Consider the following 21386-nt stretch of genomic DNA (forward strand, 5'->3'; position numbering starts at 1 on the left):
CTCAAGTGCTTCTTCTTCTTCTTCAATGGGCATGATCTAACATGATGCCCTTCAACCTTGCACTTGAAACAAACCAACTTGGCCGGATCCTTGACTTTGTCTTGGCCCTTCTTCTTGTTGCTCTTGCTCTTGGACTTGTTCTTGTTATTGGAGTTGAATCCAAGTCCACTCTTGTCATTGGGGGATTGTTGCACACTTAGCATCTTGTCAAGTGAGGATTTCCCATCATGACGTTTTTCCAAGTCTTTCTTCAAAGAAAGGACTTGGGCCTCGAGCTCTTTGATTTCCTCTACATGGTTAGTAGAAATACAAGTACTAGAGGAAGTAGAAGCTTCATTGTTAGAGCAACAAGGCAAAGAAAGTAATCCAACACAAGGTGTATCACTAGTTTGACTAGATGGATTACAAGTACTAGCACATGGCAATATAGAATTTGTAGTAGAGATTGTGCTAATGTCCACATGAGGCTCACAAGATGTTACCTTGGTGATACTAGCCTCATGAGCTAACTTTAGCCCATCATAGGAAGTTAAAAGGTCATCATGAGAGCCCGAGAGCTTTTTATGACTTTCTTCCAATTCCCTATAATTGCTAGTTAGCAACTCAAGTTGAGCCCTCAACTCAACATTCTCCTTTAAGATAGATGCTTCACAAGAAGTAGAATTAGTAGCACAAGCATCATCAATAGATTTTTCATTTTCAAGCTCATAGGATTCAATTTTTTGTGTAAGCATAAAATTAGTATGCTTCTCATCTTTTAGCTCATGCTTGAGGAGAGTGAATCTCATTTCCTCATTTTCAAAATGGGACTCCAACTCCACTATGGTTTCCCTATATTTATTCAAGGTATCCATAGAGTGTTCGAGACTAGCACGAGCTTCTTTATTACCATGAAGAGAAGCATATACCATTGCCATATTATGCACCAAGGTATTATATTCTTCATCATTATCATCATCATCATTCTCATCATTAGAGGATGTGTTAGGAGTCAAAGTAGGAGATACCTTTGATCCTTTTGCCATAAGGCACATGTGCAAACCGGAGAATGAAGATGAAGATATTCTTGAATCCTCATTTGAAATAGTGTCTTGATCCATAGAGTGTTCGGTTTCCTCTACATTGTTAGTCAAAAACCAACTAGAGGAAATAGGAGCATTTCGATTATGGGAACAAGACAAGGTAAGCATATCATCATGAGTTCTATGTAAGCAATTTACACATGATATGCAAGGGCTATCAACACAAGCATGTATATTATTTTCTATGCTACATGTGTTTAAGTCCAAAAAGGAAGCATTGCAATGGGATAGAGATGAAGAATCATCACTATTGAGCACAATATCAACATTGCAATTTTCCTCACCACTCACCATATCATTACCTCGTGTCTTGCTACACGTTGGTGAAGTGGAAGAAGATGATAACTCATCACGACCGGAGGTGGAAGCAACTTGGAGCTCTTCATGATGTGAAGGGGAAGAGAGCTCCTCGGAGTCACCATCGACCAATTGAGAAGTGGATCCACCAAATATTTCCTTAAGCTTGATCCACATCTCATGAGACGACTTTCGCTTTATATATATCAAGAACCTACGAAAATCGGGTCTCAAAGAGAATAAAAGCTCATTAGATACTTGAGCTTCAAGATGTAAGTTTTTCTCATCCTCTAAAGATAGATTTTGAGAATCCATCGGAGGAGAAAAACCGACATCTAGAAATTGCTCTATATGTGGACACAAGGTCCGAAGCTTACAAAGCAAGCAATTTCTCCACAAAAGATAATTTGTGCCATTAAAGACAATTGTGTCATTGTGCACTATACTAGCCGACATCTTTACTCTCAAGGCGGTGAAGCCTTAAACAAGGAGAGACCTTGCTCTGATACCAATTGAAAGATCGAGATGTCGCCTAGAGGGGGGGTGAATAGGCAATTAAAAACTCTTACGGATTTGTCTTGTAATAATGCGGAATTAAACTATCGTTTAGTTTACAAGCACAAACCCTAAATATGCTAAGCTCAACTAGGTGTAACAATAGCAACTAGAGCTAAGCAAGATAGGCACAAGATATATGTAGCACAAGTGATAGCAAGATATATGTACTTCAAGCACGATGGCTATCACAAGGAAAGAGAGCTCGGGTATAGAAATAACCGAGGCACGCGGAGACGAGGATGTATTCCCGTGTTCCCTTGCTTTGCAACAAGGTACGTCACGTTTGGAGGGGTGGAGGTCCCACGAAGGATTCCCCACGCCACGAAGGCTCACCCTATTCTCCGAACCACACCCACGAAGGATAATGGCCCTTTCCTTATGGTTAGCTTTTCCTCCGCTCCGGAGATGGCAAGCTCCACAACCACTTCACAAGCTCCACGAAGGAGAAGCCCGGGCCTCTTCACAATCTTCTTGAAGAGATCACCGGAGCACCAACCGCTAAGCCAACTAGGAGGTTTCCCTCCAAGAGTAACAAGCTCACGGTCTCTCACTCGAACTAATCGTGGTGGAGAGCTCAACACTATGCAATGATGCAAAGCAAGAACACTAGAGGTGTTCAAATCCTTCACACTCAAATCCCACCAAAGCAACGAATGCTAGGATGAGATTGGAGAGGAAGAACAAAGAGGAAATCAACAAATGACTCCAAGATCTAGATCCAAGGGGTTCCCCTCACTTAGAGGAGAAATGGATTGGTGGGGATTGTAGATCTAGATCTCCTCTCTTAGATCCCTCAAGAATGAGCAAGAATCATGGGGGGAATCAAGAGAGAGGGCAAGTTCTTCAAAGGCAACAATGGAGGAGAGAGAGTGGAAGAACTAACTCAGCCCAAGGTGGAAGAAGGGCTATTTATAGCCCAAGAGCAAATATAATCGTTGGGGAAAAGTTGGGCTGAGAAAACCGTCGAGGAAGCCGGTCAACCGGGCCTGGGGCCGGGCCGTCCGGTCCAGGGCCCGGTCAGACCGGGCCATAGACCGGACCAGCCGGTCCAAACCGGGAGGCAGACCGGACCTCGACCGGGGTCACTTTGCGTCTTCCAGGAGCTCATCCGGTTGGCGCCCGGTTGTCGACCGGTCGACCGGACGATACGCCGAGCCCGCCGGTCAGCAGGTCCGGCAGACCGGGCAGCAGACCGGATCAGTTCCACGCACGGTTGGCGCCCGGTTGCCGACCGGTTGACCGGTCGGCACGCCGGCCAGGCCGGTTGGTAGGCCGGCTGACCGGGCGGCAGGCCGGAGCTAGTCCGGCGCACGGGCCGGTCCGACCGGGTCCCAAACCGGGTGAGCAGGAAAACATGTTTATACAAAAACTGTGATAACTTTTGTGTCCGGACCCCGATTGACATGAAACCAATTTTGTTGGAAAGATAACGACGAATAGAACCCCAACAAAAACTGGAAATATAGAGACTCCTCACAGAACATTTTTAGATGATTTTAGAGAGAGAGTCTCCCACCGTCAAGAAACGGTGAAGACGTCCAAATTCGAAAACGCAATAGAAGATGCATGCGGATTCCGTTTTCGATGAACTTGGGCTTGTTGTAAAGCTAGCAACAAGCTCAAGAACCTCACACAGAGAAACACCAAGAAGCAATAAGAATATGCAAAGCATGCAAAGGATTGAGCTCCCTAAGACGATGCGATCAAGTTACCCAACCGAAAGCCCCTCTTGATAGTGCGGCTATCTATCCTATAATCCGGTCTCCCAACATCCACCTTGAGACCGGTAAAAGGAAAACCTAGCAAGGCCATACCTTTGCCTTGCGTATCCCGCTTGATCTTGATGATAACTCTTCAAGCTCTACACAAGCCGGAATGCCTCACTTGATCAATGTTGCTTCGTGAAGACTCACAAATACTCCCCCATACACTATGATGGGAAAGCTCCATTGATGCACATCTTCACATGTCCATTATCACCAAATGGACGGCAAGCTTCAAGCATGTGATCCACTTGAGATGCTCATCTTGAACTTGCCCAACTCAATCCTTGTATCTTCTCATACTCAACTAAGATAGAGCATGGCTAATATTGAGTTCCACATAAGAACTCCATCTTCATTTCTTCTTCTTGATCATATCACATATGTATCTTCATAACCGATGATCTTGATGCCAATACCCAAGGTATACCTTTATCTTCATGGCATCCATACTTGAATCCAACACATGGAGAGCAAGTAGTACCTATGGAATATTCCTTCATATAAACTCAATGAAAACATTAGTCCATAGGGGTTGTCATTGATTACCAAAACCACACATAGGGGCAATATACCCTTACACATGCACACTGTCACCTTCATGCATATGTAGGAGGAATAGATCACATCAATATTATCATAGCAATAGTTAACTTCGCAATCTACAAGAGATCATGATCATAGCATAAACCAAGTACTAACACGGTGCACACACTCGTCACCTTTGCACACGTGCGGGAGGAATAAAACTACTTTAATAACACATCACTAGAGTAGCACATAGATAAATTGTGATACAAACACATTGCAATCATAAAGAGATATAAATAAGCACCTCACTATGCCATTCAACGAGTGAATAAGTATTATGTGAAATATAGCCTAAGAGACCCACACGGTGCACACACCTGTCACCTTTACACACGTGGGACAAGGAGTCTCCGGAGATCACATAAGTAAAACTCACTTGACTAGCATAATGACATCTAGATTACAAGCATCATCATATGAATCTCAATCATGTAAGGCAGCTCATGAGATTATTTATTGAAGCACATAGGAGAGAGATGAACCACATAGCTACCGGTACAGCCCCGAGCCTCGATGGAGAACTACTCCTCCTCATGGGAGCAGCAGCGGTGATGAAGATGGCGGTGGAGATGGCAGCGGTGTCGATGGAGAAGACTTCCGGGGCACTTCCCCGCTCCGGCAGGGTGCCGGAACAGAGACTCCTGTCCCCCAGATCTTGGCTTCGCGATGGCGGCGGCTCTGGAAGGTTTTCCGTATCGTGGTTTTTCGCCTCAGGGGTTTCGCGACGGAGGCTTTAAGTAGGCGGAAGGGCAGAGTCGGGGGCCAGACGAGGGGGCCACACCATAGGGCGGCGCGGGCCCCCCCTGGGCCGCGCCGCCTTGTGGTGTCGCCACCTCGTGGCCCCACTTCGTGTGTTCTTCGGTCTTCCGGAAGCTCCGTTGAAAAATAGGCCCTCGGGTCTTTGTTTCGTCCAATTCCGAGAATATTTCGTTACTAGGATTTCCGAAACCAAAAACAGCGAGAAACGAGGAACCGGCACTTCGGCATCTTGTTAATAGGTTAGTTCCAGAAAATGCACGAATATGACATAAAGTGTGCATAAAACATGTAGGTATCATCAATAATATGGCATAGAACATAAGAAATTATCGATACGTCGGAGACGTATCACTGCCCCGTTTGGGTACACGCCCGGCGCGCACGAATTGGGGGCGCAGTCGGCGCGGTACGCGTACCCGTCACGGGATGGGTCACCGGAGGTGGGCGAGTCCTTCACGGGGCCGTCTCCTTCGTCCATTGACCTGAACCGTGCGCCGGCGAACTCCAAAGCCCCAAGCACATGGGATCTGCAGCGATGGCCGGAGCACGCAACCTGCTCGACGATTTGTCGGCCGAGGGCACGCCGCCTCCGATGAAGGCACCGTCCACCGTGCAGGCCCCTCTGTCCTACACGCAGACAATGCCGACCACCATGCCCTATGCTTCAACCGAGCAGGCTCCCCAGCCACCTCCCATTGACACACAGCAGGACAGCACTGCCTGTCTCGGCAGCATTAACATCGAGGAGGAGCCGTTGTTCGCTCAGGAGCTCACGCAAGCCGCAGCTGCACAAGCTCGAGGTCGCCGCGTAAGCAAAAGAACCAGCAACTACACGGAGAAGGAGGACAAGGTGCTCTTCGATGGATGGTTGACCATCGGGCAAGATGAATTGACGGGTGCCGAGCAGAAGGGGACCGGATTCTGGCGCCGGATCTATGATTACTTCCATGAACATCGCAAATACGGACAGGAGCCATTTGAGAGCGACCGCAGCGAGACATCGCTCCAAAAGAGGTGGGGAGCAATTCAAACGGAATGCAACAAGTTCCAGGCGGCGTATGATCACGTGAAGCGGATCTCCGTTAGTGGCATGGGTGTAAAGGACTTGGTATGATTCTTAACCTCAACTTAGTCATCCAATGTTTGCACATATGTTTATCATTGTTGTCTTACTTTGCTCTAGGTGTGGCAAGCTTTGGAATGGTACAAAGCCAACAATGGAGAAAAGACCTTTGCCTTCCCTCATTGTTGGGAGGAACTCCATGGCACCCCCAAGTTCTAGGAGGGGTACATGGGGTACATGGCGACCTTGACTGGCAACAAGACCGCCAAAGATCCCACGGTCATTGACCTTGATGGTGGGCAGCCTTGCGGTAGCTCCGCTTCTCGTGCAAGTCGTCCTCGCGGCCACAAGGCAACCAAAGCCGACATGAAGCGTGATGCCTCGTCCATGCTATTGTTTGGCACTTTGAAGGAGATGCATGCCGACAGAGAGGTATCCACGGACAAGAGGGATGAGAGAAGGCGCCGGGAGAAAGATGAGGACAGGAAGAACTACTTCGATGTCCAAAAGAAGAAGCTTGAGATTGAAGAGGTCAAGGCCAAGACCAAAGCTAGAGAAATTAAGCTCAAAGAGAGAAAAATTGAGCTCATAGCAATGGCAAGGCCCAAGAGGTGGAGTTGAAGGCGAAGGAAGTTGAGCTCAAACGGCAAGCCGAGGACAACCTGATCATGAACACCGACTTGACCAACATGAGCGAGGCGAAGAGAGCTGGCAGAAGGAGATCCTAGAGCGCCCAAATTGAGTTGACAATCTCAATTTGTAATTTTTATATTTGTTCGAACTATGGCACATTTCATTTCTTCATCATGCAACATTTTATTTGATATTATTTTATGCTATTTGATATTATTCTATAATTGTTAGATATTATTCTATATTTGTTAGATACTATTTATAAGTACTGTGGCCAGATGGGTGGCCGCTGCGGCGCAGGGCGCGATCCAAACGGATGCACGGACGCGGGGCTCCGTCCGCGCGTCCGCGTGGCCACCCAAACAGCCCAAAACGAACGGTCCAGCGCGTCCGTTTGGGTCGCCCGGCTGGAGATGCCCTTAGGGTTTGGCTTGTGACGTGGTGAGCATGCCGCCGAAGTCACTGGGCCAGGCTGCTTCTCCTCTTAATATTTTTTTCATTTCTGTTTTATTATTATTATTTTTCAAGCATGTTCCTCAAAATGCTTTTTTTTAATATCAATAACAGTTAGTACATGATAATAAGACACGAGGTGACTTCTATTATTACAAAATAAAATCTAAAGGAACTAACAAATCTTCAAAGTTTTCACAATCTTGTATTTTCCTTGGAGGTAGCCAAAGATAGATACCATGAATACCACGAAGGCCAAGGTTGCGTGCAGCCATTGAAATATGCTAAGGAAAAGCAACTGAGCAACATGATCGACGTTGCCGGGAAACCAAAAGTACAAATCACTGTTGTCGAAAACGTAGCAGCCAGGATAAATATTGTGATGACATACATCCTCACGGCAACCTTGAGAAAAGATACTAGATCGATCCGGCGAAGCAAGATCCGAAGAACTATACCTACATAAATTTAATCTTGCAACACCATTGTTGACGCGGGGAGGAGCCATCAAAAAATAGGCAGAGGACTAATTATTGTAGATCATGTCATCTCCATTGATTTGAAAATTAAAAGAAGACGAATAACTAAGATTCTAACCTACTCTTACAAAAAACACTACTTTTATTGAAACCTCCACTCATTGATCGGGTTCCACACCCCTCGTTCCACACCCCTCCTGATAACAGCAAGACCGAAAGGAGGAAGAGGAACCGATCTATGGTGCAAAGGAGGTGGAGGCAGCGGTTCTTTTCTTTCAGGCGGCAGCGACTTCAAAAAAGATACTAGTATGTGCCACGAAGTCAGTTTAACTTGATCACATATCAGAAAGTATTTGTGGAGGAGCATGTTTCACCATTACCGGAGGCGCAGATGGGTCTTGGTCTGAGGAGCTAATTAGTGGTTGGCCTATTGAAGATGTAGATGGCGGTGTTATTTTACTTTTTCTGTTGGTACCTTATGGGCTCTTTGATGGGTATGTGATATCTTCTTTGCCTTCGTCATCACTCATTGGTGTGTATTCTTCTAGATTTGGTTATGCACACTCTTTTTCTTCTTCGTCTAGAATGTGCCATCGCTGGGCACGAATGGCTCCTCCATGTTGGCATGAATGGCTCCACCATGTTGTCCATTCCTTGGGCCGGATACAAGAGCATGGTTCTCGGGGGAAGCTTATTGTTCACAAAGCAAGACAAAAAGTAATCTTAATTTAGCGATATTTTGGGCAAAGCTTGATATCCAAAGAGCAAGATAAATTGCTGAAGTTCATATGTTGCACCTTGTGATTATTGCCTTATGGTGGACGATATTGCACTACATTCTTCTGGTTTAGCAACGTCCGTGCGTGACCTATGACTTCACGTGTTGCGCCTTATGATCACTGTCCTCCGGTAAACGATAGTGAAATAAACTGAATTATAAGTGATCATGATGTGCATTGCACGCTCCGTACAATCTGTTAACTTCAGCTACGTGTCTCTAGTAGCTTGAGACCAAGCTCTATCTTTGTAACATTTAGATTCTGCAAGTTCGTAGTTTTTTTTAAATGTGCAGATTTAGAAAAATTATGGCTATACAATAGAGCACATTTAAATACAATGAATTTCCCAATTTAAAAGTTCTTGCCATGACCACAAACAATCTGTTCGCTCAAGGGGTCAAGGGATTAGGAAACTTTACCCAACTTTTTTTTATTTGAAGGTCAATGCTATAAAGTTGGAAGTTTTTTTGCCACTCAGTCAGATTGTAATGAGCTACATATCCAGTAAAACCGATGCTTAAACCACAAGCACGGTCATAGTTCAACATTGATCAATTTGAGTCATCCCACTCATGGGATCATGTTCCATAGATCAAGCATTAGATATCCTAATTAAGGGAAAAAGAATGGGATACCACAAAAAAAAAACATTGCTAAGATGCCAAAGAACTAATCCTAGCCACATACAGTCCACTGAACGATATTTAGAAGTTTTGCCGCAATTAGAATTGTGGGTATTATCTCGCCTTATTAGTTTGTGCAAGTTTGAGACATTATCGACACGGTCATAGTCAGGACGGACTGAGATATAGTAAATAGTGACTAACCCCTTCACAAGTTCGCATGCACAGTAAACAAGAAAACAAACGGTATAGATCGATCAGTACCAAAACAGAGGAAGACTTAGGAGAGGAAAAAAAGTCAAAAAAAAAACCAAGGAGAGCAAAAGACGGGAGTGATGTTTTGGCTCATGGGTGCATATGCTCCCTTTATTTGAAATGCAACTTTGACGCATTTTAAAAATGGCAAAAAAATCAAACAAAAGTTTCACGTTTACTTGTACAAAGTTATTTTTCGGAAAACCGACTTGTATAATTGTACAAAAGGAAAATGCATTCCTTATACTGGTACATTTGTTTAAGTCCTCTTTTCAACGTCCTGGATAATGGCCAGACTGGAAATGACAACATGTTGCTAACTTCTAGTTCAACACTCCTTCCGTCTACAGTTAAGCACTCTCGTCATCAATGGTCCAACACTCTCATCATCTATGGTGCACTCTTGTTGGGAATATCTAAGGTATCCTGCATCAACTTCTCCGCGGTACTATTGCAAAGTCTCAAGTTGTTTTCCTCTAGAGTCTTGCTCTTTGACTAATTCCTTGTTTGGCCAACCGGTTGTCATTTCCTCTGACACCCCAAGAAGTTTCTAACTCCAAGATTATGAAATAGTAAGCCAGTAAATTTTTTCAAAATCATGGCTAATTATAAAAACTACCAGCTCAATAAAATAAAGGATAAGCTGACCTTTTAAATCTGAATGGTGAAGTGCATCCATATCCCTTGTATGTATCACCACTCTAATTTTTTGACAGGTTCGACTTGTAAACCTGAAGTGTGAAAAATCATTGCATCAGAATTACAACTTAATTATCAATATTGGTTACTGTATTTCCCCTAATTATAACAGATTGCACTAATTTGTTTTTAGAAATCACACAAATGAAGTTCAAATGCCGACAACCGGATTTATGTAGTGTATTCACACCACGGTAGAACTCGGCACTTATTGATTCCCTTGTAAAGTGGAAAGTACTAATATGTAGCTGACAGCAATGACATCACCTTCAAATTATATGGTCTAGTTTTGGGGAACTCCAGCCAAGCAAGCACAACACAATTTGGACCATGTGGCCCATGTACTGTTTGGGGCTATGTAGCGTTTTAGGGGAATATCTGTGGTTTCCTAACTCCATGCGCATATTCATGAACCATGGATGAAACTTTGTAATCCACACTGCCATAAACCTGAATTAACCATCATATTTATGTGCTTTTGTAGCAGAAAATTAACGGATACACGTAGATACAGATCCAGGAACATCAATAGTTACTGAACTAATATTGGACATGCTACCGTGCATTTTTTTTAAGTGCTTCATATAGTAGTCTAGCATCTTATTAAGTTCACATATGCCTACAAATGAACATTCCAGCTCTAGTAGTCTAGCATCTTATTAACATGTTATTCTTCTGACTTAATGTAATTATAGTACAGCCATGGCACTCCCCTACTTGAAACAATGGGTTTATTGTGGCAAAGCATGCATTAATCAATGGTGAGAAAGACTAAAGTCGTCCTGCATCAAATGGATGGAACTTGTAAGCCACTACTAATTTTTTTTCCTTTTGAGGTAAAATGTCACAATCACCTGAAAGATTCAAATTACAACATGAAACTCACAAGCAAATCGGGATGCAAAGTTATTCCGTGCTACCACACAATTATTATCCTGAAAGTTGAGTTAACCGCTTTGTTTGCAGAAGTTTAAAGAAAATTTTAGAAACTCTTTGGAACTTACACAGGATGGTGAGGTCGTTCCCCATTGCGACGTCAGTCACCATATATACAGAGAAGAAGCCACAATACAAATTAATTCCTGCATTGGAAGAGACAAATAGAGTAATTAAACAATACAACATTAATCAATATAAATTGTAGTATAATTTGGCAGCTATTCTTCGCTTAATTCTTCTTGTCTGCTAGAACATGCAAACGGCATTTAAGCTAGCTTGTGACATGTTTTTCCCATCCTAAGCCTAAAAGTTCTACATAGTATTCACACAAAAAAACATAATCAGTTATTCGGCAATTTGTAAATTTATTTCCTGTCTAAAGTTTAATAACTCTATGGGGTATGTACATAATTATTTACCGATTATGTATCCATTCTTGTAACTATGCAACCAAATTCCTAGCACAAACAGAAGTGAGTATGCGACCGGGTGATAACATGATGCATCAAACCTATTTTTCTGTGTAGCATATACAAATCACGCAAAGCATCTGCAGAATCTGTTATCAAGCATAGACTACTGATGATAAATCTACAAAGCAATTACGAACATTGTCAACACATCAGATTCATCGAAGTAAAGACATAACTAAATCATGTGAGATGGCAGCACAGTGACATGGATGAACTATTGGGCTCAATGGTAGGCTGCGTGCGACTCCGTGCCGTCACAAAAAACTGTGGTGGCCCTCCAGGTCATAACATCAACGGAAAGGGATCCACGAGTAAGGAACTGGATGAACAAGTGAACAACAGAGCAACAGCCAGCTGGCTCATGTTGTAATGTGGATATGTGTGAATGGATCTAATGGTTAACTACATGCGTGTATAGGTTCTAATTGTTAGACATTCGTATGGATTTGATGTGCTACTCTGTGTTCATAACTAAAAACAGGAACAGTTTCAAATTTTAAAAGGTTATTATAAGACTACTTCCTGTACAACGCAAGCAGGACAGAGTTCCTCACTACCACCAGGGCACCACTGTCTCCGGCGACGGTGCGTCACAGAACGCCGGCCAGCCCGACCTCACCGCTGGTGATGACTACATGCCATGAAACAACCCGCCACATGCGTCGAATACGCCTATCGAGGGCCCGCAGCATATTTGCCCAATACAGCACGCGCCGGTTCCAGCCTCGTGTCACCGGTGACCGCTCCCTCTGTAGGATCCAGATCAGAGAGAGAGAGAGAGAGAGAGAGGAGGAGGAGGAGGCCAGCGCCCCTTGCACTCCAGCAAAAACACAGGGCGGCGCATACTTACCAAGCTAGGCGCGGCTGAGGAGGTCGACGGCGCGCATCCTCGCGCCATCTAGCAGGGGCGGCGGATGCTGCGGCGGAATGAAGCACGCCGAGAAGAAGTCGGTGTGACGGCGTGCGCTCCACTCCAACGCCCGGCACCACCCGCTCCATGGCCAGATGGTCACCACGGGAACTCGCCATCTCTCTGCAATGCAAGTCACCAGGAGTTGATAAACGGAAGCTGCAAGAAAAAATTCCCCACACTGAATCATAATAGGACCAAAAAAAGATCATTGTACTTGGTGGCAATGGAGATTGAGATGGCCCGATGTATATTGGCGGCGATGGTGAGGCAACTGATGGCACACAGCCGTGGTGCACAAGGTTTGTGCTCAACTGTGCCGAACCATGGAAGCGCTGACGCCCATCACCGCAAAAGGCTTACCCTCCAGCGGGAACCGGGCAGCGCTGGGAGGTCCAGCCACCCATCACCATGAACAGGTCGTACTCCGGCCAAATCAGGCGGCGTTGGAGGTCCAGACGGCGCGGCAGCTGCGGAGGAACTACGCATCACTGAAGGTCAGCGGAGAAGGAGCGGCGTGAGCGGACGCTCTCGGCCATGGTCGCAAAGAAAGTTACAGAACGAAAATAAAATGGGATCAAAACAAGGAAAGAGCCACAAGAAAAGATTCAGGGGGAGAAGAAGCAAAACTATCAAAGAACCAGGGGAGTAGAGAGAAGACACCATCTAAAGAAGGATCGGCCTGGAAGTGGAGGATTTCTGGTCAAAGCGGCGGAGCGAGAGGAGAAATCTGGAGAACACGTCCGGGCTAGGAAAGACAAAATGTCACTTGAGTTCTAGGGGGCCACGTATGGAGACAGAAATGAAAGCGGTGGTATCGTGTCCGATCCAACCATCTCGCAGCTACGGTCACACGACCAATACACCAAACCAACCCAGAGCCCATCGCGAAGAAAGGAACCCGACCAAACTACTGCCTCAGCGCCGCGTTCGAAGCTCCCCTAAAATCTGAGAGAGCACCGAAACTACACACATGAAAAAGCCTGCGGGAAGTAACCTTATAAACAACATACGTTAATTTTGAGCAGGCCCCAAAATTCTGGTAAAAAAGATGTGTGTTCACCTTTAATATAGTAGTTATAACTTCGACCAAATATAAATATGGGGTAATTGTAAACTAAAGGCGCTGCTCTCTGTTCAGCTGATTGTCGAGTGTCAATACTTGATTTTACTACAGGAAAAATCCTCGTGTACTAAAAGAAACTTGAATGGTTCGAGGGACTTGTAATGTAGTCTAGATTTGGCATGCTTATTTCGTCATACCAGAGTAGGAGAAAAACATAAACAGGAAATTGCGCTAGGAAGATCTCCCACAGTACATAGAAGACAACAAAACGTGCCAGAAATTAGCTCGAGAATTCAGATTGTCCAGGCAACATCTTTTGAAGAGAGCAGGAAATATGTTGCGAGATGATTCTATTGCAGCTTCTCTTCTCTGTCTTGGAAATAATACAAAATGGAGATACAAAAAGAAAATACCAATGCAATGTACTTTTAACATGTCCTATGAGGTCCTGAGAAGCGGCAACCAAAATCTCCAAACAAAAGAATGAGAGGGGGTACACAACTCGGCTCAAGGAAACCCATTTTCTAAGGACATAGATCTACAGATCCAGGCACTGCTGCGGGCAAGAGGAGCACCCGCGGCAGTCAAGTTAAAAAAGAGCAGCACCACAATTACAAAAAGTAGTCGGGAGTCTTGCGCGTTGTATCCGGCTCAATTTGCCGTGGTGCTGGATCGAATTGGAGGAAGTTCTGATCCATGTTTTCCCCTATTTCGAGAATCGCAGCCATGTTACCACATCGGTAACAGTAGTTTGGCGCGCTGAAAACTGTGACAACGTTCTTCTCCTGCATGAAAATCAACATAAAGCAAATTAACTATTCAAGTTCCTGCAAGGAACTTATCCAAACTGACTCTCAAATGCCAGACATGGTATGGGAAATTTTATGTGCATGTTCTTGTGTCCAGTAAAATATGCAAGGACAACTAAACGCTTTGTAATGCTTCTGAGATCAGCAAGCAACTATATACCAGACATCAAATCAAGTTTAGTGCTGCTCTTCACATGATTGTGTCATACAATATGTGACTACATAAACAATTAGTAGTTGCCATTTTAATCCAGATGGGCTGGATCCTTTGCATGTCATTAAATCTCCAGATAAACAGTTATCAGCTACCATGATTGTGTCATACAAAAATCAAGTCTTTGAAAAAATGGCACCGATATTAACGATTAGGACAATATCAGTTAGAGTTCAATGAGAAGGGGCAACAGAGATTTTGAAAACGAAACATAAACTTGGTAAAAAGAATATGGTGCGGAAAATTATTAGACGAACTGAAATCAAATACAACGGATACCAACCTGGGCCCAATTAAACCCTTCCATCACAAGTTGATGGGCCCTTGAAATAAGGCTAAGTCCATTTGTATGGTTGAATTGTTGTGCAATATCTTGTCCAAATGTGTACCCTGCTCCTCTTGGCGAAATCCCCCATCCGCATCGGTCATCTGGGTCAGACCACAATAGATCACACATGGGACCTTCATGCGGGACCTACAGCAATTGTTTAGCAAAATATTAATTAAGAGTTGACCAAATTGCAGAATACAGCACACGCGTTCTGCACGCCACAATAATTCATTAATTCTTAAACCCAAAGGTGCCATAAGGTCGACTTCATGCATTGTAAGATCAACAATCGATACAGGCAAAACTGTCTAGCAACCTGCAAACATATTGCAGGTTTCAATTCTTAGGTCACTTTTTCGCTGAAACTGAACTAGCAAACAATATTCACAAAGGACTAGAAAACAGTGAAACACGGTTAAACCTCAGACCACATAACTGCAACTAGTTGAGAACTTACAGAAGTCGTTCTTAAATCCAGAAGTTTCTAATTTACTTTAATTCTTAGTCCATTTCCCATGGTACACACACTGCATCTTGGTGAATATCCAATTGTACATCACAAATAAGCGATGTGTTGCATCTTCTTAGACCAAACATTGCTAATATTTGCTCAGGATACATATAGCACACTGATGAAAAATAATCATATCAGATGAAGGTTTCTGGATGCTATGTGCCATGCATATATGCAAGATAAACTGTGAAATCACATTCAATGTTAGAAAAAGAGAAGCCGCACACGATCTCCTTTTCTCAATCCTGACGATCGACTGTGATCTCTACATATTGCTTCAAAAGTCTAAGACCGATGGTTCTGTTAAAGAGCTATCATTACCTTCCAGGAAAGGCAAACATTGTCTATCAAGTAGTTTTAAATCAACAAACTGCGTGCATAAAATGATCCAAAATTAGGCACTAGCTCAAAGTTCATTGTAAATTTTGTGTACCTCTTGTATGCGATCAAGAGAGCGAATATTGTCCAATGTATCCAATGATGGAGAGAGACCACCATGGAGGCAGAATACCTACAAAATAGAATTTCCTCTTTTACCAGGCGTACATGGAAAGGAAAGGAATGCTATGTCCATATTAACAGAGCAAACCGACCACTTGGTGAAAAGAATAGACCTGATTTTCTATAAGAGCTGTCAGAGGCAAATAATCAAACAAATCCGTGAAGTACTTCCAAACGTTTGCATTTCCATACTTCCGCAAGCATTCATCGTAGAAGCCATACCTGTAACCAAAAACTCAGTGTCAAGAAACTCCCTGACTCAGGTGTTGGCAGGAGTGCTTGCATTATAGGAAATAGCCAGATGCAGCCTAACACATCATCTAGAGCTTAAACTATCATATAACTGCTAGTTCTTGGAATAACATTTTCAGACCAAAGCCAGCCATCACCTCATGGAGTAAATCAGCATAAAAGATGACTTACATTGCATAAGTCAGTGTGATCTAGGGAGAGAGCGAAGGGAAACCATATATTTTATTGCTACATCTGAATTTCCAAATGGGCCATTTACCATTGAAGAGATCTGAGGGAGCAAGCAGCCACAACAAATGATTTCTTCATCTTTTAGGGTTTTAGTCACAAAATTGCCATCGGCATGGCCCTAAGGTGCACCTAAACATGCACATCTAATCAATCTAAATCTCATGTAACAAACCTAAATCAGAGTTAACGAGTGAAAACCCAAACAAGGTTTAAATGCATAATACTTACACAGCTAACTTTATTCAAATTAAAGTATATAGCTGATCAGATAGAAAATATAATCCCTCCATTTCAAAATAGGTGGTGTATTTTGTTTTGTTATGACAAGCCTTTGACAAACAATTACTTTATAAGTATATATCCTATGTGCTAAAATTTGATCTCATAATATTCATATTAACTTGCTTGTGGTTATGATTTTGTATCATGTATATTGCATAATAGTAGCATAATCATTAGTCAAAGGCTTGCCAACAATATTTAAGTAATATCATGTTTGTGCTTAAGGACAAAAGAAAGAGATTCAGGTTTAGACAGGAATCTTGAATAAATAGCCAAGTTACTTAAAGTAAAGATTGCCAAAATGTTTTACTGGGCTGGGTATTGAGAAAAAGTAAAGTCACAGCCAAGAGATAACAAAATAGCATATGGATTAATCTTCCAACAGTAGATAATTGTTAGTGCCTTTTGTCCACAGAGTATGCTCGTGTCTGGAGACAATCAATTTTCAACTCAATTGTTTAAACAGAATTACAATATAATGTCCTTATGCCTTGCAGTAATTGTGCAATATAGAAGTACTATGCTGAAACTAGGTACGGGCAACTGCAGTAAGATTTTTCTGGTTCGGGGAATAGAAACTCACACTTGAGTGATTTGTCTGCTCTCGTGATTTCCTCTCAATATTGTAATTCTGTCTCTATAACGAACTTTGAGAGCCACTAATAATGAAACAGTCTCCACTGAATAGTAGCCACGGTCTGCAGTAGATGGCAATAAAGTCAATCCATTTATAACACAGAGCCAAACGAACACAATCCATATAAACATAAATTAGTCGAATTATTGACAGAAATAAAAGCTCAGCTCACTCAATAACTTAATAGATATTATAGAATTTCTGCCAAAAGTTTAGTAAGCAAAAACTTGTAAGTAAAGGGTTCGCTAAGTGGTGTCTTATTTTTTTGACTCATGGTTGTGCTGCGGGCCTACAGTGCATACAAACTTAATACTCCCTCCGTTCCATAATTCTTGTCGTAGCATCAACAGGAATTGTGGAACGGAGGGAGTACATCACAAGCATGCGCTGTAGACACCATGATTTTGAAGGTGGTATGTCACCGAAAACCTGCACTAACTATTTCAGTCGCTTAGAAAGCAGTAAAGCAGGGCAAGGCTATGCCTTACGAATTCTGGAACAGAGCAATCAGCAAACAATTACAAGAGAGAAGGAAAACATGAGATTGGACACCTATTCCGCTATTCGAACATTAACTAACACCCCCATCGCCCAAAAGCACATTTAATAGCCCATCTACTCTTCGACCTAATTCCCACAACCACTCCAGTCTCCCTCACCACAGCCACCACACCCATTATCTCCTTCCTCACAACAAGAGCAATCATCACACGACCCTACCTTCTCACTTATAACCCCTCATGCCTCCCTTACCACAGCAGGGTCAACGCTGGATGTTCTCCTGGGAATGCAGGGAGGCGACGGGATCGTAGTTTATCACACCGAAGAGCCGCAACCAGCGCGGCGGCAGAAAATTCTCCGACCGCCATTGCTAGATGACTAAGGCAAGGGCGGACGCCTTACCATCTCGGGAAGCATTGGCGCTGAAGCGGCACGTTGAGAACCATGGTAGACGGAAGCATGCTGAGGTCAGTTCTGACTGATTTACACGCAGCCAACCAAAATTGTAGCATAACGACGAATAAAAGGTCCCTATTTGTCGGTTCATAAGTAGAGAACAAAGCTATGCAAGCCATCTAAATTTGAAGTTCAAATTTCCCAGGCAGCCTTGAACTTGTTAAAGGAGGCAACCAAGACCATAACTGCAATTCTCTAAACGCACTGTTACTGCAAAGGAAAAAATCACTCCGAGGCTTAAACAATATCCATCCATGCCCATGAACAAAAGGGCTGTACGCTGAAGAGAAAGTCATGATTACAATAAATTCTGGCTAGGTTAACATATCCAATCCGAAACAGCACCTAATCATTTTTCAATCAACAGAAGAAAACCTAACACCATGGAGCAATTCAAGCAATACTAAAATAAGAAAACGGACATGATGACCAGCTCATTATCTCGCAAACGAATCACCACAGGAGGATCAAGCGAATTCGCACCCGCAGCCTCAATACTCTCCATTATTAATCTGATTATTAAACGAGCTCACCGAATCCTCTTGGGGAGCAAAGGGGCGGTGTGTCGGGAAAGCACCGACGTGCAGATTAGTTACGTGAACGCTTCACACGAAGCGAACCAATACGGTAGCAGGATATGAATAACGACGAAGAAAGGCCCCGATTTGTCGGTTCATAGGCAGAGAACAAAGCTACGCAGGCCGTCCGAATTCAAAGCTCTATTTTCCCGGGCAGCCTTTGAACTTGTTAAAATAGGCAGGCAAGACCATCACAACAATTTCTATAACCGCGCGGTTGCTACAGGAGGGAAAGAACTTGGAGGCTTCAAGGATGTCCGTTGGTGCCCATGAGGAGAAGGACCATATATGCCAGAGAGCAAAGTTATGGTTACAATAAATTCAGACTGGATCAACAACGTATCCAATCCAACATACAGTAAATGAGCATTTAATCAACGGGAGAAAACCTAACATCACGGAACAATTCAAGCGATATTATTATAAGGAACGAGCAGCCATAAATAAATAAATAAATAAATAAGAAAGAACGCGGACATGACGAGCTCAAATCTCCGGAACGGGGCATGATCTACCGAATCCTCGACCAGATCGAACGGCCTGGCTGAGCGAGAGAAGCAAGGGGACGAACGTACCGACGTAGTCTCCCATGAAGAGGTAGTTAGTGTCGGGCGTGTCGCCCCCGATGCGGAATAGCTCGATGAGGTCGTAGAACTGGCCGTGGATGTCGCCGCAGACGGTGACGGGGCATCGCACGGGCTGCACGTTCCACTCCTCCATGAGGATGGCCTTGGCCTGGTCGCAGAGCGCCTTGACCTCGGCGTCCGGCAGGTACTTGCAGTCCCGCAGCTGCGAGATCTGCCGGTCCAGATCCGAGTGCGACGGCATCGTCGCTGCGCGCCGCTCCGCCTACGCCGCAGCCGCAGCAGACGCGGAGCTAGGGTCTCGCAGGCGTGGAGGGGCGCGGGGCCGCGGGGCGTCCGGCGGGATCGGCGGAGGGGATGGAGATGTGGACGGAGGAGGAGGACGCGCTCATGCCTCCATTTTTTCCCCTCTGTTCGCTCGCGCGTTGTGTTAGGAGGAGGAGGATTTTTTTTTTGCTTGCCTTTCCTCGCTGTCGGTATTTGTTTTGGTTTTGGCTTGGTGATTTGGTCATGCTGGGAATATTTTTTATTTTTTAGGGGAGAAAAGCGTACTTTCCAGGTGTAGAGAGGTTAGATTAGGAGAGAATGATAGGATGTTCCGTGGACGGGATGTCTGTGGCTCGTGTGTGTGTGCCTATCTGTACCGCATTCCGGCATGGGCCATGGGCTGCGTCGTTTGCAGCGGAAAGGTATTGTGGCAAGGAAATTAGTGTCGGACTAACTGTGTTTTAGGCAAAATTAGTAATTTGCAGTACTTTTAGTTATGCTGAAAAGCCTGTCGCGACACCTCACACGCCATGATTTTTTGCACGTGCGACGATATAATTGCAGTACTACTATCTTCAACTATGTTCAACGCTATGCATATAAGCCGCCACAAGCACAAAATTTTGACCTACGAATTTCTAGGGCGTGCTAAGAGCATCTCCAGTCGCGTCCCCCAAACCGTCCCCCAAACCGCGCCGGATCGAGCGTTTGGGGGACGTGCTTCGTTCGTGCCGCGTTTGGGGACGCCGCTCCCGGCCGCGTCCCCCAAACGCCGCCCCCAAACATTAAAAGTATTTTTTTTTGGCTAGAAAGAAACTATTTAATAATATTCAAATCGGTTGAACATAAACAAATTATATATAAAACTTCGAAAAAATATAATTAAATACATATAAACTATCTACTTCTTCTTCTTCGCCGATGGCCCCGCCTCGTCGTCGTCATCGCGGTGGCGCTTCTCGCTCGTCACCTCTTCCGAAGAGGCGGTGTCGGCGCTCGACGTGTCGTCGTCGCCGGTGCTCGTCGGCTGCGCCTTGGCCTTGGCCTTGGCCTTGGCCTTGGCCTTGGCGGCCTTCGCCTTGGCGGCCTTCGCCTTGGCCGCCTTCGCCTTCGCACGGGCCACCGCCGCCGCCGCGGCCTCGCTCTCTTCTTCCTCCTCCTCCCAGCCCAGCCCATTCCTCCTCGCCGTCAACCGGCGGCGGGAATCATCGCCGCTGCTCGGCGTCCCGGCTTTGTCCCACCAATGGCGCCGGCCAGCGGGCTTTCCCTCGCCGGAGGTGTCGGACGGGAGCCGGGAGATGTAGCTCATCGTCGCCGGAGGTGTCGGATGGAAGCTTGGATGAATGACGGCGTACGTACGGGTCTTATTGAGCGCGGATGAACGGCGGCGCGAAGTCGAAGAGAGCAGCGGTTGCTCTTCCGAGGAGTCGGCGCTCCATTCCGGCGGGGTTGGCGCGTCGTCGACGCGCTTGCCAATGCGACGGTTCCGCTTCCCGTCAACCGCACCGTCGCTACGTATGTGGCGGTTGAGCGTCCGAGCCGCCGACGGGTCGGCCCCGCGCCTCCTCGCCTCTCATTTCGTTGTGTCCGGCGTGCCCGGTGCGTCCCCGTGGAACGGGGACGGGCTCGGGACGCCGGACACCGTATCGGGGCGCGCCGGACAAAAAAGGGCTTTGGGGCGCGCGGCTGGGAACGTTTTTTTGTCCGGCGCGCCCCAAATCCCTTTGGGGGACGGTTTGGGGGACGCGACTAGAGATGCTCTAAGGTGGTCAAATGGCTGACTTTTTTAAAAGGTCATCAATTCTTC

General features: G+C 45.0%; 1 protein-coding gene across 1 annotated transcript; it reads right to left on the reverse strand.

Annotated features, from left to right (window-relative positions):
- Window positions 1-13720: 13720 nt before the first annotated feature.
- On the reverse strand, window positions 13721-19576 carry LOC124694417 (serine/threonine-protein phosphatase PP2A-1 catalytic subunit). The gene is made up of 6 exons (XM_047227406.1): window positions 19304-19576; window positions 17140-17254; window positions 15905-16013; window positions 15724-15801; window positions 14729-14920; window positions 13721-14207 (listed from the first exon to the last, which is right to left on the reverse strand). The coding sequence occupies exons 1-6, from the start codon at window positions 19554-19556 to the stop codon at window positions 14034-14036; spliced, it is 921 nt and encodes a 306-aa protein (XP_047083362.1). The 5' UTR covers window positions 19557-19576; the 3' UTR covers window positions 13721-14033.
- Window positions 19577-21386: the final 1810 nt, after the last annotated feature.

This window comes from Lolium rigidum, chromosome 1 (genome assembly GCF_022539505.1).
Source record: "Lolium rigidum isolate FL_2022 chromosome 1, APGP_CSIRO_Lrig_0.1, whole genome shotgun sequence".
Taxonomy (NCBI): domain Eukaryota; kingdom Viridiplantae; phylum Streptophyta; class Magnoliopsida; order Poales; family Poaceae; genus Lolium; species Lolium rigidum.

Coding starts and splice junctions, on each gene's coding strand:
- LOC124694417 (XM_047227406.1), bottom strand. CDS start 19,556: ATGCCGTCGCACTCGGATCTGGACCGGCAGATCTCGCAGCTGCGGGAC. Junction 17,255..19,303: donor CTTCATGGGAGACTACGTCG/GTACGTTCGTCC, acceptor CATCTACTGCAG/ACCGTGGCTACTATTCAGTG. Junction 14,921..15,723: donor CTCTTGATCGCATACAAGAG/GTACACAAAATT, acceptor CAATTGCTGTAG/GTCCCGCATGAAGGTCCCAT.